At 49.1% G+C, this 17456-nt stretch overlaps 1 protein-coding gene across 2 annotated transcripts in view; it reads left to right on the forward strand.

Annotated features, from left to right (window-relative positions):
• RHBDL3 (rhomboid like 3) overlaps positions 1 to 11522 on the forward strand; it is a 43020-nt gene extending 31498 nt beyond the window's left edge. The window contains exons 8-9 of one of the 2 annotated variants that reach the window (XM_029212728.1): positions 8054 to 8114; positions 11064 to 11522. In XM_029212728.1, coding sequence (XP_029068561.1) covers positions 8054 to 8114; positions 11064 to 11335 — 333 coding nt within the window. In that variant the 3' untranslated portion in view covers positions 11336 to 11522. The remainder of the gene's footprint in view (positions 1 to 8053; positions 8115 to 11063) is intronic. The other variant, XM_029212729.1, reaches the window with a different exon arrangement.
• The last annotated feature ends 5934 nt before the right edge of the window (positions 11523 to 17456 follow it).

The following is a 17456-nucleotide window of genomic DNA, read 5'->3' on the forward strand; positions in this document are numbered from 1 at the left end:
CTACTGAGCCTGCATGCCACAGCTACTGAAGCCCGCGCGCCGAGAGCCCATGCTTCACAACAAGAGAAGCCACAGCAATGAGAAGCCCGCGCACCGCAACGAAGAGTAACCCCCACTCACCACAACTAGAGAAAGCCCGCTTGCAGCAACAGAGACCCAACGCAGCCAAAAATTAAAAAAAAAAAGTAAAGGGATCTTAGAGATGATCTCATCAAAAGTCCCAAACAGGAAAGAAGGCTCTGAGAGGTTAAGTGATTTGTCCAAAGCCACAATCAAATCTGTGGCAAAATGGGGACTTGAACCCACATCTCCTGGCAGTCATTCTAGCGTCGCTCTCCTCCACCAGCCCTTCAAAGCGACTGGACGCCGTCATTCCATTTCTCATGCTCTTCCTTGCCTTTTCCTGAAAAGCAATCTAGTGTAACTAGCTAAGAGCAGGAGCTGTTATTCCTCCTAGATCTGAATCCCAGCTACCCACTTCCTAAAGAGTGACCTTGGGCAAATGACTTTACTGCTTTGTGCCTCAGTGTCTACATCTGTGAAATGGGATGAGATGGGATCGATGACATAAAGTGAAAATGACCACTCAGTGTAAGTGTGAACTTAATTTCTGACTCCCCACGGAAGAGGCCGGGGTACACTCAGAATAGAGACAGGATCTTCGAGGCAAGCAATTGGAAGCCACCTAATAGTCTCAGAGGAGGTCAAAACGGCTTCCTTGTTTTAGAAGCAGTCTGAAGTTTGGAGGCTGAAAGAGGAGTCACTGGCAGTGCTTGGCTCACCCTGTCTGATGCCCCCACTTGCCCAGGAGCCCCCAGGCAGAGCCCAGATCTTACTCATCTTTTCCCCAGTGCCTGGAATAGGGCTGGACACATGGCAGAGGGTGCCCACTAAATTGGGGGGAAGGAGGGAGAGAAGGACCGGAGGGAGGGCAAGAGGGACTGTCAGGAAAGGAGTAGCTTCTCTTTGGGGTCTTCTTGCTCTCACCTCTCTCCTCCATCACTGTCGTCACCCACATGGCAGATGTGTGAATGCTCAGGGACAGCAGTTTATGGAGGTCTTGGAAACACAAGTCTTAACCACTGGACCTCCAGGGAAGTCCCACCCCCATTTCTTCATTATTATTGCCACTGTCACCTAGCCTGCTCCTCAGCACCATCCCCTTTCTTTGCGCCAAAGTCCCCTTTGTACACTGAGAGAGAAAGAGAGCTACAGCAGGGGCGGGTGGGTGTGTGACAGTATGTTTACACACGGGGTGCTTGGCTTGGTCTGCTAAACACCTGGGAGCCCAGGGCCGCCTCACATGGCTCTTTAAATGGGTCATTCTGTATCAGTGCCACAGCTTTCCCCAGATACAGCTTTTCCTCTGAATTCTGCTTCTGCCACTCCCCCCTCCCCCTGCCCCAATTCCTTTCTGCAGGGGGGAGGAAAGGCCACCCTCCCCTTCCCCTTCCCCCCAAGGTGCATCTGTGTATGAAGGGGATGAGCCAACACAACTAAGAAAGAAGAGGCAAACAGGACTTCATAACGATGACCTTTTCCACCCCTTCCCACCACCTGGGAAGCAGCCCCGATGCCCCAGAAGTTCCTGTGGTGAGGGCAGACCACCTCTAGGACCCGGACCGAGGGCTGGGGCATGGGGTTGAGGAGGGGGGTGTGAGAGCAGTTTTCTTCCAGTTTATGTTTCTTTCTGCAAGTAGCCTGTGGCTGTGCAGATGAGCTGTCCCACCCAAGAGCCCAGCGGTCTTACAGAAGGACGTGGCTTTCCCTGACCAACGGGGAGCTTTGGGGTCCCCTGGAGTGTGACATAAGGTAGCCTTTCCCTTAGAAAGTTGTGTGGTGCTTATTGGACAGTGAAAAACACTCACTTCCTCTTTAGGTCAGTTTCCATTCATCAAGAGGCTGCCTTTACCCAAGCTAGCTCAGTGCCCAGCAATTCAGAGATACATTAGGACATACCATATGAAATTGCTGTTTCTGTGGGTCAGAAGCATTTGAGCATTGGCAATTTCATGTGGTTCAACCTAATAGATAGACTATCGATTTGTTTTTCCCCAGAATGTTAGCAAATGTATGGGGAGAGTTCTTTTTTTTTTTAATTTTTATTTTATATTGGAGTATAGTTGATTTACAGTGTTGTATTAGTTTCAGGAGTACAGCAGGGACTTCCCTGGCCGTCCAGTGGTTAAGACTCTGCACTTCCACTGCAGGGGCCAGGGGTTCGATCCCTGCTCGGGAAATTAAGATCCCACATTCCACTCGGCCAAAACAAAAAAAAGAGTATAGCAAAGTGACTTAGTTATACATATACATATATCTATTCTTTTTCAGTTTCTTTTCCCATATAGGTTATTACAAAATATTGAGTAGAGTTCCCTGTGCTATACAGTAGGTCCTTGTTCATTATCTATTTTATATATAGTAGTGTGTATATGTTTAGACTATTGTTTTTTGTTTTTTTTTTTTGCGGTACGCTGGCCTCTCACTGCCGCGGCCTCCCCCACTGTGGAGCACAGGCTCCGGACGCGCAGGCTCAGCGGCCATGGCTCACGGGCCCAGCCGCTCTGTGGCATGTGGGATCTTCCCGGACCGGGGCACGAACCCGCGTCCCCTGCATCGGCAGGCGGACTCTCAGCCACTGCGCCACCAGGGAAGCCCTAGACTATTGATTTTTAATTCCAAAATGAAGACTTGTCTGTGTGTCCCAATAAAGCACCTCATCAGAACAAAAAGGAAAAAGAACATGCACTTGACATCCAGGAAATCTGGATTTGAGGACTGGTATCACCATTTTGATAGCTCTGAGTCCCTTAACTTCTCAGGGACTCTGTTCTGTCATCTGTAATCCCTTCTTCGCAAGGTAGTTGTGAGAAAGACATGAAAAAATTGGATGTGAAAATGTTTTTCATGTGACAAATCACCAGACAGCTGGGAGACCCTGTATGTATATGTGTGTATTTATATATATATATATATATATATATTTTTTTTTTTTTTTTTTTTTTTTTTTTTTGGCGGTATGCGGGCCTCTCACTGTTGTGGCCTCTCCCGTTGCGGAGCACAGGCTCCGGACGCGTAGGCTCAGCGGCCATGGCTCACGGGCCCAGCCGCTCCGCGGCATGTGGGATCCTCCTGGACCAGGGCACGAACCCGTGTCCCCTGCATCGGCAGGCGGACTCTCAACCACTGCGCCACCAGGGGAAGCCCTATATATTTTTATACATATAATTCTTTATCTTTATAAATTCCACCTGATATCTGTACAGAGAATAATCTGAAAACGTGTCCTTTATGCTTCAGATACGTAACAGAAAAATGTTGAACACTTCTGTTCTCAGGACTCTGTTTAAGTGAGAGATTCTGCCTTAAATTAAAGTATGTCTTATTTTTCATAAAAAACACTCTGAGTTTCAAAACGCTTGTTTACATCAAAGGAATAAATCTAAAAAATATTTCAGCAAATGATCTGGATGGCATTAAAGACCTGTAATCAAGACTTCTTATTTTAAATTCTAGCAGTATAAAGGCACACATAATCGAATAATTTATTAATTGCCTTTTGCTGGGGCCCATAGAACAGAGTTTCATTTTTATTTATTTATTTTTAATTTTAAAAAATTTATTTATTTTATTTTATTATTTATTTTTGGCTGCATTGGGTCTTTGTTGCTGCGCATGGGCTTTCTCTAGTTGCGGCGAGCAGGGGCTACTCTTCGTTGTGGTGCGCAGGCTTCTCATTGCGGTGGCTTCTCTTGTTGTGGAGCACGGGCTCTAGGCTCGTGGGCTTCAGTAGTTGCGGCACACGGGCTCAGTAGTTGTGGCTCGCAGACTCTAAAGTGCAGGCTCAGTAGTTGTAGCGCACGGGCTTAGTTGCTCCGTGGCATGTGGGATCTTCCCAGACCAGGGCTCAAACCCGTGTCCCCTGCATTGGCAGGCGGATTCTTAACCACTGCGCCACCAGGGTAGCCCTCATTTTTAAATATACAAGATATTTTCTTTAACTTTGCCCCATATGATAGATGTTTTTCTAAAACATTTGAGATCTAAATTTTTGCAAATGGAACCATACTGTCAAAGCACAAGGAAAGATTGTTGTCGAAAAGTCACAGAAGATTTCTGTTATAAGGTTCATTTTATTAAGTAAAAATCCTTCTGTAGGATTTTTACTTAATAAAATGTAATTTTATCTGTGTCGTGCTTTCTTTTTTATCTGTGTCACGCTTTCCTTGTTTCCTGTGTTGGGTTTTCTTGAAGTGATTTGACAAGAAATTGTTTCCACTGGGGTTATGTAAAGCCGTCTGGGAACAGAACCTCTCCTGGGTTTCAGCCTCTGAGCTCTTGACTGACTGGGTGAGCAAGATGCCTAGGGGACTGGTTACTGCCTTGTTTGTCGTTGGTGAGTTACCATCTCACCCTGTGAGGCTCTGGTAGAGAATGAAATTAAAGGACCTGAAAAAAGTTTATATTTCCCAGGGGCCTGCAGGCTTTTCAACATTTATAGCAGCAGCAGCGCTGGCTCTGTGTGAGATTTTTTTCCTTCTCTCCTGTTGTTTCACTGTGCTTATTTTATTGGAGGGAATAATGGGGAGGAGGGGGGGAGATGAGGCAGCTGGTGGAAAGGAGTGACTTTCTAGTTTAACCCCTCAGCTGCTGGGAGGCTGCTCATTTACTGATGTTTGCTCAGCTCTGGGGGCAGCCAGCATGGACAGACAGAATGTGACCCTGCCTTGGAAGTGTGGGCGGACAGAGCCCTGGACTGGGAACCCTGTCAAGCTTGACATTAACTCACTGTGACCTTGCACTTGCCCACCTGGACCCTCAAGTGCAGATCAGAGTGGGATGACTAGATCAGCTTGGCAAACTTCAGAGCCTTCCAGGGCTCGGCAGGTATGGTAGATGAAGCTGGTCCTGGGAGCCATGTTGCAAAACTGGAGCCCCCCGGCCTCCTCCAAGGTCATTGAGAGTCTGAAGCTTCTTTTTAAAAAAATTTTTTTATTTTTGTACAATTTTTAAAGGTTACTTTCCATTTACAGTTATAACAAAATATCGGCTATATTATACAATACATCCTTGAGCCTGTCTTACCCCCTAATAGTTTGTACCTTCCACTCCCCCATCCCTATATTTCCCCTCCCCCCTCACTGGTAACCACTCATTTGTTCTCTGTGTTATATTCACTAGTTTGTTGAATTTTTTTAGATTCCACATGTAGGTGATATCATACAGTATTTGTCTTTCTCTGTCTGACTTAGCAGAGATTCTGAAGTTTTGAAGCCGCTCTGCAGGGCAAACTCACCATCTTGGCCCCAGGTCCAGATACTATCAGGCACTTAGATGACTCTTACCACGTGCCAGACAGTGTTCTTCTTTACACGTATTAATTCATTTCACCTTCGCAACAAACCATGAGGTGGGTAATGAGTTAGGTACTGTTGTTATCTCAGATTTACAAATGAGGACACTAGAAAAAAGGAATTCTGAGCCACCACACCAGTGGTCTTGCCAGACCAAAAATACAGACAGTGCTTTTTTAGACAGATCCCAGATAGGGCCCAGAGGGACCTGGACCTCAGCTGAAGGAGAGAGCGGCCAATACATTCTAGACTTAACTCTGCCTGATACTGTCACTCAGAACACAGTGAAAGAGACTTCAGGTAAAATATTCAGAGGTTTTTTTTTTTTTTTTTTTTTTTTTTTTTGGCGGTACGCGGGCCTCTCACTGTTGCGGCCTCTCCCGTTGCGGAGCACAGGCTCCGGACGTGCAGGCTCAGCGGCCATGGCTCACGGGCCCAGCCGCTCCGCGGCACGTGGGATCCTCCCGGACCGGGGCGCGAACCCGTGTCCCCTGCATCAGGCAGGTGGACTCGCAACCACTGCGCCACCAGGGAAGCCCCTTCAGAGGGTTTTTATGAGGAAAAGGGATCTTAGAAGTGTTCCATATCCATATGAATCGCCATCTGTCCACAGAACTCTTTCTATTTTGCAAAACAAAAACTCTGTACCCATTTAACAACTTCCATTCCTCCCTCCCCCAGCTCCTGGAAACCCCTATTCTACTTTCTGTCTCCATGAATTTGACTACCTCTGTAGTCTGTACCTCGTACAAGTGGAATCAAACACTGTTTGTCTTTTTGTGAGTGGCTTATTTCACTTAGTGTAATGTCTTCAAGTTTCATTCAAGTTGTAGCATGTGTCTTGATTTCCTTCCTTTTGAAGGCTGAGTACTATTCCATTGTGTGGATACACCACCTTCTGTTTCTATATTCATCCATCCATGGACGCTTGGCTGGCTTCCACTTTTTTGGCTGTTGTGAATAACACTGCTGTGAACATGGGTGTCACATTTAAGGGAGAATGACAACCCATGGGTGGACCTCACAGGGAGACAAAGCCTGCCTGGACAATAGCAGGAAGAACTTTTCAGTGAGTGGAGCTCCTTCACGGGGCTGCTTCAGGACGTGGTGAGTTCCCGGTCACAGGGGCTGGAGGGCCATCTTGTCAGCTTGTTGGCAGGGGTGTCCCTTTGGGTGGAGATGGCCCATCAGGTGACTCCCAAGGACCCTCCCATCCTTGGGCTTCATCTTGGAGAGGAGCTGAGGGGCCACTGACCTTCGGCCAAATGAGCTAGCTCGGGTTAGGTGGCCAGATCCGGTGGAGGGCACCAACTCCCGTTTTGTTGCCTGTCTCCCAGCGAGGGTCCCCTGGGGGCAGATGCCAGCAGGTGACAGTGTTGTCCTGCCGTCTGCTCCTTTAGCACAGAACATGTCAGCAAGCAGAGGTTAGACTCCCCCACCTAAAGAGGGGCCGCGTGTCACTCACCTTGCCTTTTGTGAGGTTCAGGTCATTGAGGAATAATAGGGAATAACAGGGAGGCAAAGGGCAAGAAGCCAAATGTGGCAGGATTTCTCTGTCTTTTGGCAGCTTCCCGGCATCCTGCTTGGTCCAGTGAAGCTTCCATAGACATTATTGTACATGCCAGTGTTCAGGGCCTCTGTCAAGTTTCACGCATGGGTCCCCCAATGTCAAAGGAGTTCAAGACGTGCCCCTGAGCTGGGCCTGGGCCAGGCAGCAGAAGCAGGGGAGGTGGGTGGGAGGGAACAGAAGCCCTCGCTGTCCCCACTTGCCTCCTACCCTAGGACTGATGTGTTCCAGGAAGATTCCAGGCTCATTTCTGCTTCTGGGTAAATGGAATCGAGCTTTGAAAGCGCTGCAGGAGTGCCCCTCAAAGGAGCCCTGTGGCGCAGTCTTTTGTAAATTGAACAGTCCTTTTGTAAAGTGAGTAATTGTACTCGATTATCTGCTTTGGAGGTTCAGAGTTTCAGAGGTTCTCAGGGGAAAGAGGGATTTGTCTGAAGGCCATCTGGCCCACCCCATTTCCAATGCCTGATTCTCTTGAGCATCCCCTCTGAGTGATGCGAAGCCCCCATTGAACCCCTCGATGTTGGGAAACTCACCATCCCATGGATCACTTCATCTTTGTTTGGACAGCTCAGCTTATTAGAAATGAAAGCTTATCCTGAGCTTAAAAAAAAAGTCTCTGAAGTTTTCATCCATTGAGTCTTCCGCTTACAGGTTACACTGAATATGCCCTTTCCCGCGTTGACTCACTTCATACTTGACGGCAATGAACTTGACCCCTGAGTCGTCTCCTCATTCGTTCCTCAGATGGAGGATTTTGAGTTCTTTTATCATCCTGATGGCTCTGCTTTAACTTGGCTTGCTTTGCTGTCCTGCATCCCCTTGCAACCGTGGGACCCAGCAGTTGAGGCAACCGTCAAGACATCTGTGTGAGGGAAACAAGGACTGTCATCTCCCAGGATCTAGATTCTCTTCCTCTGTTCGTGCAGCTTGAGAGCTTTTATGACACTAATAAACTTACCATTGCCTGAAATCTCAAAGCCATGCTGGTGTGATCTGGGACAAAACCACAACCGGCTCATTCAGGATTTAATGGAGATGATTTTTTTAAATGTCAGATTTTCCTAAGCGGGTTACCTCTGCAGAGGAGTGGTCTGATCTGGAACTAATGGAACTCTCTCTCCTTTTTCCCTAGAACTGGTCAGGCATGAAGTGTCAATTCAAGCTGCTTCGGATGGCTGTGGCCTTGATCTGTAGTAAGTTCTGACGGGGCAGGCTGGGGGAGGGGAGCCCTGTACTGGGCCTGGGGGATGTAGAGACGGCACAGTCCCTGCCCTTCTGGGACTTGTGGTCAAAAAGAAAAGGGAGACGTGTCCACAATGTGCAACACAGTGGGGATGTTACGAGAGGGTCTGGCCTACGATGCTGCTACCTAACCTTTCTTCAACTTTTCACTGATATATAATCTGCCAACGAGAAAGGGCATGCAGGATTAGTGTCCAGCTCGATGGTCAGATCAAGAAGAATAACCTTTTTTGGCTTTTATTTCTTTTTATTTCAAAAAAATTTCTGGTTTTAGTATTTTTATTTAAAAAAATGTTTTTCCTCCCAGCTTTATTGAGATATAATTGACATACAGCCCTGTGTAAGTTTCAGGTGTACAGCATGATGATCTGACTTACATACATCATGAAATGACTAGTACAATCAGTTTAGCGAACATCCGTCATCTCATACAGATAAAGAATTAAAGAAATGGAAAAAAATATTTTTTCCTTGTGAGAAAAATAACTTCTTAACCTTTTGGGTCTTGGAGTTGATCCTTTGAGATCTCCTTGGAAGCTCAGGATTCCTTTCCAGAAAAGTGCCTGTATGCACGCGCGCGCGCGCACACACACACACATACACACACTCTAAAACTCGCAGTTCAGCAGGTTCACAAACTGTAGCTAATCCATGAACCCCCGTGAACAGGTGCCATGGGGGCCTTAGTTGGGAGAAGTCAGTCTACCTGCATTTTGAGTGTGAAAGACAGGCAGGTGTTTGCCAGATAGACAGGATGCAAGAGGACACTTCAGGTGCAGCAGGGACAAAGACAGGGGTGGGTGAAGGGTCATGGCTGGCAAGTCAGTTAACAAAACTGCCCCAGGAGGTTCAGGACTGTGTGTGATTATGTAAGAGGTCATTGGAGTCAGATCATGGAGGGATTTAAATGCAAAGAGAAAAATTGGGCTTCATTTTGAATGTACTGGGAGGCCACTGGAGGCCTTTAAACAAGAGAGAGACTGACAGTTTTGAGTTTGCAGTCACTCATCAGGCTGCAGGATGAAGAGGACGTTGAGTGAGGGGGATGAGACCAGAGGCCAAGAGGCTCATTGTGAGATGGGAAAAGATGAGTCTGAACAGAGGAGAGAAGAGGGACACACAGACTCTCATTCAGTCCCCAGAACATGGCTATGAAGAGTGGATTATTGTCAGGCTTAATTTACAGGCTCAGAGCGTGAAGTTCCTTGCCTGGGGTCACCCGCCCTAGAGGTGGTAGAGCCAGTGTTCAGAGCCAGCCTGTGTCATCTCTAATGCCCCACACTTTAGCCAGGCTGGGCAGGAGCTCCTGGACTGTCTGTGCCTGGGTCAGCTACCTGCTGTGTGGGGAGGAAGAAGACTGAGCCAGAACAAAGGAGCAGGGGCCTGGGTGGGCTCCACTTAAATCCACTTTTACATCCCTTGTACCCGTGGCGTTCAGGGCCCTCTGGTCTCCGTTTCCTGGATGGGGTTGGAGGATCTCTAATCCCAGAGAGGAACTTCCAGCCCTAAAACTCACAGAATCTTTGAGCCGGGGCCATGGTGGGCCGTGGGGGGGCAGTGGGCTGGGAGCAGTTGGGGAGCATAGCCTCCAGTTTGCTCAGACTGAGTTTGTCTGTTTGCAAGGAAAGGAACAGAATGATGTCTTGCTGTTTAGAAGAATCCAACTCCAAGCAGCATAAAAACTGAAATGTGGTTTTGGAGCTGGAACCAATGCCATTCAAACCTCGTTTGCGGACCGCAGGGCCTGTGAAGCAAAGGCAGGAAGATGCCCCAGGGCCTGGGGAGGCGTGTGGGAGGGCACTGTGGGCGTCCCTCGCCACTCCTTTTCCGCCATCTATTGGCCACCCCTGGAGTTGCAGGGTCCAGGCCAGGAGGCTGGGCAATTCCCCTGGGGAAGGATCATCCCTCGAGGTGCTGGCATCTCTGGGACGGTTAGTGTGGAGAGAGGTGCCCTGGTTAATTAACTGGTAACGAATAAGTAGAAAATTCCCCTCAAAGGCTTTAGTCTGTCAAATGGGGATAAGAATCCCCACACTTGGTGTTTTTTGGGTGGTAGGTAATGAAATGGCACAATTTCCCAGCACCTATCCTTTCAAGAGAGTACATCCCCATTGGACTGGCCAACCCAAGAAGTTCGTGCAAGAACGATGGATTGGAGAGCGGGATGGGGGCGTTTTAGAATCCGTTAAGGTTAAATTCCAGCACTTTGTTGGAATTGTTTATTTCCATTCCTTCTTTGCCCTTCTTTCCCTCCATCCCTTCCTTCCAACCACAGAAGCACTGGTTCTGAGGGTTCTTTAAGGGTTTTGAACTAGTACATGAAGACACTTTATAAAATGTAAAGGGCTAGCACGTATTGAGGTTGTTATCAATGTCCCGGCCGTGCAGCCTGGTACCTAGAGGCTGAGACTTGATACAGATGGGGAAACTGAACCTGCAGGACTCACACCTGCAGGGGTGCAAGGGCCTTTGGGCTTCTGCACAGAGCTGTCCCCTCTGCCTGGAACGCTCTTCTTAGGGTCTTCTCTTGATATTCAGATGTCAGTCCTTTAGGAAGATCTGTCCTGGTTCCCCAAACTAAAGAATCCCCCTCCTTAAATGTGGCCTTGATTTTAAATCACCTATTTTTTTCCCCATAGAATTTCTTTTACTGAAATTATCTTACATACGTAACTATATGCTGGTCCATCTCCAGACCCTGTAAGCTCTAGGAGGACAGAGGTTTGTGTGTTATCTTCACGATTATATTTCCAGTGCACGGAGCAAACAGTGCTTGGCCTGATGGGTAGTGAATGCATTAGTGGGTGGACGGCTGGATGAATGGATGGACTGCAAGGCTTCCTGCTCAGCCCCCGCCCCGTGGCCCTCCTGTGACTTCTTTGTGCTTCCTCCCCTTGCAGTGAGTATGGAGTTTGGGCGGGCCGTGTGGCTGCGATTCCACCCATCAGCCTATCCCCCGTGCCCTCACCCGAGCTTCGTGGCGCACTTGGGTGGCGTGGCTGTAGGCATCACCCTGGGCGTGGTGATCCTGAGGAACTACGAGCAGAGGCTGCAGGACCAGTCGCTGTGGTGGATTTTTGTGGCCATGTACACCGTCTTTGTGCTGTTCGCTGTCTTCTGGAACATCTTTGCCTACACCCTGCTGGACATAAAGCTGCCGCCGCCCCCCTAAGGGCCTGGAGGACCTTGGTCGGGGAGGGGAGGGAGAAGCAGTCGGGCAAGGAGCAGCCGTGTTCTTTTTCTCATCACCAGCTCAGTGAGGCCAGGGAGGCGAGGACAAGAGACGCTGGGCCGCTGCAATATTTGTGTTCCGGTTTGAACAGAGTGGAGGCATTTTTCTGAAAGGCACCTGTTGGAGGGTTTGGACGTGGCTTCTGTAGTTTTTCTAGATTGTTCTGAAAACCTCGGGCCAGGGTGAAGGCCTGGGGTGAGATGAGAGTGGCCGTCCCCTTGGGCTGGGCATGTCCCATGTGTACAGGGGTCCCCTCCCTTGTCATAGACTGGGCACCAGCCTTCTCACTCATCGCCACCCTGAGACACCTAAGCGCGTAAGGAGGGCCTGAGTCTGTAGTAGCCAGGCAGGCCCTTGTCCAGCCCAGAGGTCACTGTGGGCCAGGAAGTGTTCCCTCCATAGCTGTTGGGTCTGGAGCTCTAGAGTGGAAGGGAGCCTGGTGGTGGAGGACATGTCGACTTTGGTCTGGGGGGCCCAGGGTGCCCTCCCATGCATGTCAGTGGGTGCTGGGATGTGGCCTCTAGTGCCTGGGGTGGGCAGAGGAGGCCGATTCTGTAACTCCAGGCCCCACCTTTGCCCTGCAGGTACCCAGCGAGAGGAACCCAAGTGGGAGGGAATAAACTTTGTTCCAAGTTCCCCCCCGAGGAAGGGTATCCACTTTGGGTGTCTCCTGGGTGCTGACATCTCACACCAGTGCCCCAGCATCCATACCCTTATGTTCAGGGCCTTTTCCTCCCCTTCCACTGCCCTGACCCCCCAATGTGCCTGTCCTTTGTTTATAGAGCCAGTGTTCTGATACGTGTGTGCATGCGTGAGTGTGTGTGTGTGTGTGTGTGTGTGCGCGCGTGTGTGTGTGTGGTCTGGTGGGCGGATGCACGTGGGATGGGAAAGACAACGTGAGGCCAGTTGGAGGCAGCAGAGGAGGCTGTGAGGGGCAGAGGGGGATGGGGCGGGAGTTTGCATGAGAGGAAGGAGGGTGCTGAGAGATGGGAAAAAGCTTGCCCCCTTCTTTCTTGCTTTCCTCAGAGAGGCTACTGGGCTTTCTTGCCTTTCTCAGAGAGGCTCCCGGGAGCCTCTCTGAGAATCACTGACCGTGGGAGACTTGCCGTGGTGGAGGGAGACCTCGGGCCTTTCCAGGGACCCTCAGGATGCTGAGGTTTTCCTCGCCTTTGCCAAGTTCTGCTCCAATTCCCATCTAGAATAGACTCCCTATCTGAAAAGGTTCTGTTGTATCTCCCTTAGGAGCCTTGGGGGCACAGGAGAGGCTGGAGCAGGAATGTTGAGGCCAAGTGCCCTTTTGAGTTGAGGGCACAGGAGGCTACATAAAAGGAACTCAATTCAGATGGAAAACTACTGGAGAAGAACTGTAGGGTGCTTGGGTGAGTGTCAGAGGTGAGGGCAGCCCGTAGACTCAGATGCTCAGAGCTGGGAGGGAATACGGAGATGATCAAATCCATCCCCCCACCCATTACACAAGTGGCAAAACAAGGCTGAGGCAACGACCCCTGATAGAAGCTTGTGCCCACCCTGAGGGGAGGGTGTGGGGAGGATGGCGTTTGACAAACTACCATTCCCTTTATACCTCTCTGGGAACTCACAGCCACTGACAGCCCAGGAGGCTGCGTTCGTGCAGGAATGGGGCAGCCACATGCCTGTCAGAGCCCTTAAATATACCAAGGTCCAGAGTCAGCCAAGCCAAGCATTTGGGGGTCTTGGGCCACTGTGATCGCACGTAAATGGTCAGGGTCTTCCTAGCCAGGGACACCCCCAAGCCATGCCAAGCCCTGCCCTGGCTTTGCCCAACAATAGATGGTTCTGGTCCCCGCGTCTGGCTCCCGAGGTCCTGCTGCACTTGTGCCAACGCTGTGCTGAGGGCTGCCAGCCCCAGGGTGGGGGATGAGCCTGGGTGTGGCTGAGCTGTGCCAGTCTGTGCCCTGCCAGCCACTCTCTGCCCTCCTGAGAGACAGGTGTAGCTGGAAGAGTCTGCTTCTTAGGAGACTCTGAGCTGGAATGGGGGCCAAGAGGCTCGGGTGAGGATCGGGGTGGGGGGCCTCAGCCCTGGGCTGCCGCCACTGCTAACCCTGAGTGGCGCTGTCCTTTCCTGGAGGGACAGAAGCTGCTGGCGCCTGGCTGCAAGGCAGGGGCTTCCCCTCCAGACCCTGGCACCTGAGAGCTCTGGGATGTGGGTGGAGGGGGCAGAGAGGGGCCTTCTTGTTTGGTGCGGCCTGGAGAGGGGCAAGAAGACTGTGAACCAGAAGAGTCTAGAAAGCCCTCAGAGAAGTACCCAGTCCCTTCAGAGTTTCAGATGGAAGCCTGTTACCGAGACGGACTGCCTGAGGCGGAGGTCCGGTCTCCCATCCTGTTAAGTCTGCCCTGCAAGGTCTGGGATGCGCTGAGGGAGCCTCCTCCACACCTCAGGCCTCCAGCCCCAGCTGCTCCCTGTCCAAAAACAGCCCTGAAGTTCTTTGCTATGCTTAACGCCCACCTGCACCACCTCTCCCAACCATCGCTCCGAGCAAGACTGCCCAGTGATGACGGCAGTCACTCCACACCACTCAGGTCTCCAACCCAGGGCCGGGAGACAGCTGTCCGGTAAGAAGGCTTTACTTTTGGAGTCTGGCTTTTTCCCCGGCAAGTCCCTCTGTTCCCGAGCTCCCAGCACCTGCCAGCAGCACGTCCCCGTCGTTCTCCGTCCTCCCTCCTCTAGTATGGCCAGGGTGCTGGGAAGCAGAGGGTAGAGTGAATCTTCAGGCTGTGGAGGCCAGTTGCCTTTCATCCGCAGGCTCCAGAGATTGAAAGCTGAGCTTCCCCAAACAGCAGCCTTAGACTCACTCCCTCCCTCCCTAAATGCAAGAGGAATCACGGAAACTGGGGAAAGGAAAACAAACCTTCAGAGGAGAAATTTCGTTTTAATGACACCATTCATCATTCATTTTTTAATTAGGAAAAGCTCCCTAATGAGACGCTTTTGACAGCTAATGGGATTCTCAACTTCCATGAGGATCATTCTTGCCCAGAGGATTAGGGGAGTTGCTGCTCGCCAAGCCTGGATCTTCTTTCCCCAGTGTCCAATTTAGTTTGCAAATAATGATGATTCCCAGGTGCAGTGGAAACCCTTTCCTGACATCATTCATGTTGCTCCCAGTGCTGGCTGGAAAGCTCTGAAACTCCTCTGCCTTAAAAAACTGCCCAACACTGATCTTCCTCTGCCCAGGACTTGAGTAAGTGGAAACAAAAAACACAAGCTGCAATGTTTGTTTCGAAATATTTTTATATTGTGTATATTTTTGTTGTAACATATTATTTGAGCACAGATTCCATTAAAGATTTTTTTTTTTTCTTTAAGCCATTGGTTATTCAAGAAGTGACCTGAAGGGCTGGCATTGGACTCTATTTCATCTCAGTTTGGGTTAGGGAGGGGGAGAGTGTGGACAGCAGTGGGGGTGGGTCTACGATGTATGCGCTACAGATGGGACATCCGTGCTCGGTGCTGGTGTTTCCAGCTCGGTGGTTCTTTTTTTTTTTTTTAATATAAATTTATTTATTTATTTATTTATTTTGGCTGCATTGGGTCTTCGTTGCTGCGCGCGGGCTTTCTCTAGTTGTGGCGAGCGGGGGCTACTCTTCGTTGTGGTGCGCGGGCTTCTCATTGTTGTGGCTTCTCTTGTTGCGGAGCACGGGCTCTGGGCGCCAGGGCTTCAGTAGCTGTGGCACGTGAGCTCAGTAGTTGTGGCTCACGGGTTTAGTTGCCCCGCGGCGTGTGGGATCCTCCCGGGCCAGGGCTCGAACACGCATCTCCTGCATTGACAGGTGGACTCTTAACCACTGCGCCACCAGGGAAGCCCAGCTTGGTGGTTCTTAACGTTTCTTGAATTACTGAGTTCTTTTGACTGGTTGATGAAAGCACGATTTCTCTGCCCATAAAAATGCACAGATAGACAATTTTGTGTACGATTTGGGGGGAAAGGGCTGTGAATAAGGAAACTCATCCATAGTTTCAGGTCAAGAACCTCTGTGCCAGCTGTCCTGGTGGGTGCCCTGCCTTCCCCTTCCACTCTTACACGGTACCCCAATGAGAGCTTAATATTTTGACTATTATTATTGGAGGAATTGTCTTCAAAATGTCCTAGGTACTTCCTTTTTTACCCCAATGACCTAGTCTTTAGGTCTTTCTAGAGGCTGTCAGTACCCTGATCTTGAGAAGCGATTAGGAATGTTCTCAGGGTAAAAGGGCATGGACAGTTCACATACAGAAGGGGAAAATAAGAGGAGCATTAAGCGTTAAGGTAGAGTCTGGTGCTTGGTAAGTTTAACAATCGAGTGGGCTTTGAATGTATGAAACCTGAGAAGGTGATCCGTTCTCACCAGTTTTTCTAAGCTGATGGCAGTGTATGTAGTTTTGCCATTCATAACTTTCGCTGGAGGATTAAACTGCCCTGTTAAATTCACTGTGGGAGTTGTTTCCCTTAAATGTTTTCACATCAGTTTCCTGTGTATCATTTACAAATATTTTTAAATGCTTTCTGGAATGGCAGAAGTCACCCCAGAACAAACTTGAGAGCAGGGTTCAGCCTAAAGGTCCAGGAACCCACTTCTGTCTGGAGTGTGGAGAACTGACTCTCCTAGAAGGAAAGTCTGGACCCTGTCAGCAGCCGTGTTCCCAGGACTCAGTTCCAGGTTCCGACACCCGAGGCAGTTAAAGGTAAGCTCCCTGGCAGCCAAAAGTCGTTAAGCCAGCTTTGGACTTGGCCTCTTACCACTTCCTTCTTCACTCTTCGGCTTCCTCCCTTCCTCCCTTCTACCATTAAGTAATGGGAAGATTCTTTCTTCCCATTACTTAATGTTTACCGATAATGGGGTAATTATGAAGACCATTTACTGGGTACCTACTACGTGCCAGGGCACTGGGCGAGAGGCACTTTCAATCTTACTCTCATTTAATTGCACAGCTACTTGGTGTGAAGTGGGTATAAGTACACCCGTATTGACACTTGAGGGGAAGGCTTAGAGAAGTTCAGTAACTTGCTAGTAGGATCACACCCAAGACTGCCTGGTTCCAAAGTTCGTGTTCTTAGCCTTTGGGTGTTTGTACAGAACTTTGAGGACACTAAGTTTGTAGAAGCATCAGGGTGTTTGTTTAAAGAGCCAGTCTCGTTGCCCTGGGCCTAGGGCCATCGGTCACAGCCGTGAACCTTGGAACATTAACTCGGTGCTCACTTAACAGGATCCCCGTTTTGTCAGCCCTCCCAGAGGTAGGTCACAAGAAAATCAGCAGCTATCACCCCCTATCCCCCCCCAATTTCCAGAATCTAGCATTTATGCCAGCGCAGAGTGGTATGAAGTCCATGAGGCACATTTAAGAAGTTTAGCAGCTATAGGACTGGAGCTGCCTTCTTAGACCTCCAAATGGAAAGACTTAATTGAAGCCAGTGGGGTTTCCATTACTAAGAAGACACATGGTTAGGAAAATGTAGTCCTAGTAACTGAATCTTATTTCTGAGATGCCTGCAGGCTTTTCTGGCATCTGGTATAAGGGATCCTCTGGTAAAGGAGAGGCATTCTGTCATGGTTAATAATGAATGAGAGTGAAAGGAATTGACTTGGGTTATTGAGTTTGAAAGGTAAACTTTACTGGACAATGAATAAAACATTGTGATGGAAATTGCTCCTACACTCTGCCTGATGCCTCCTGCAAGATGCAGAAAGGTGTCTCCCAGCAGGTGATTTGATTTTCTTCAACAAATTCCTTAGCCTAACGAGTATAATTTCCCCCATAAACTTGTGAATTAATAAAAATGTCAGGCTGGAGAATTGAGCTCACTGAATAAAAATGACTGTGCTGGTGAGAAGCTAAATTGTTTTATTATTATTATTATAAATATAATTACAGATAAATTGAGACCATTCTTGATATGTGACAAACATACATTTCCTGTGTATAGCACACAAATAATACATAATGTATTCCACACCTGAACAAATGCTTTTTAAAACTTTAAAAGTTAATATATTAGCTTATTAAAATTTGAATACAGTACATGTTTTTGGTCATGAGCTCTTT

Source organism: Monodon monoceros, unplaced genomic scaffold, assembly GCF_005190385.1.
Source record: "Monodon monoceros isolate NGI ecotype Baffin Bay Population unplaced genomic scaffold, NGI_Narwhal_1 Super_Scaffold_9, whole genome shotgun sequence".
Lineage (NCBI taxonomy): Eukaryota > Metazoa > Chordata > Mammalia > Artiodactyla > Monodontidae > Monodon > Monodon monoceros.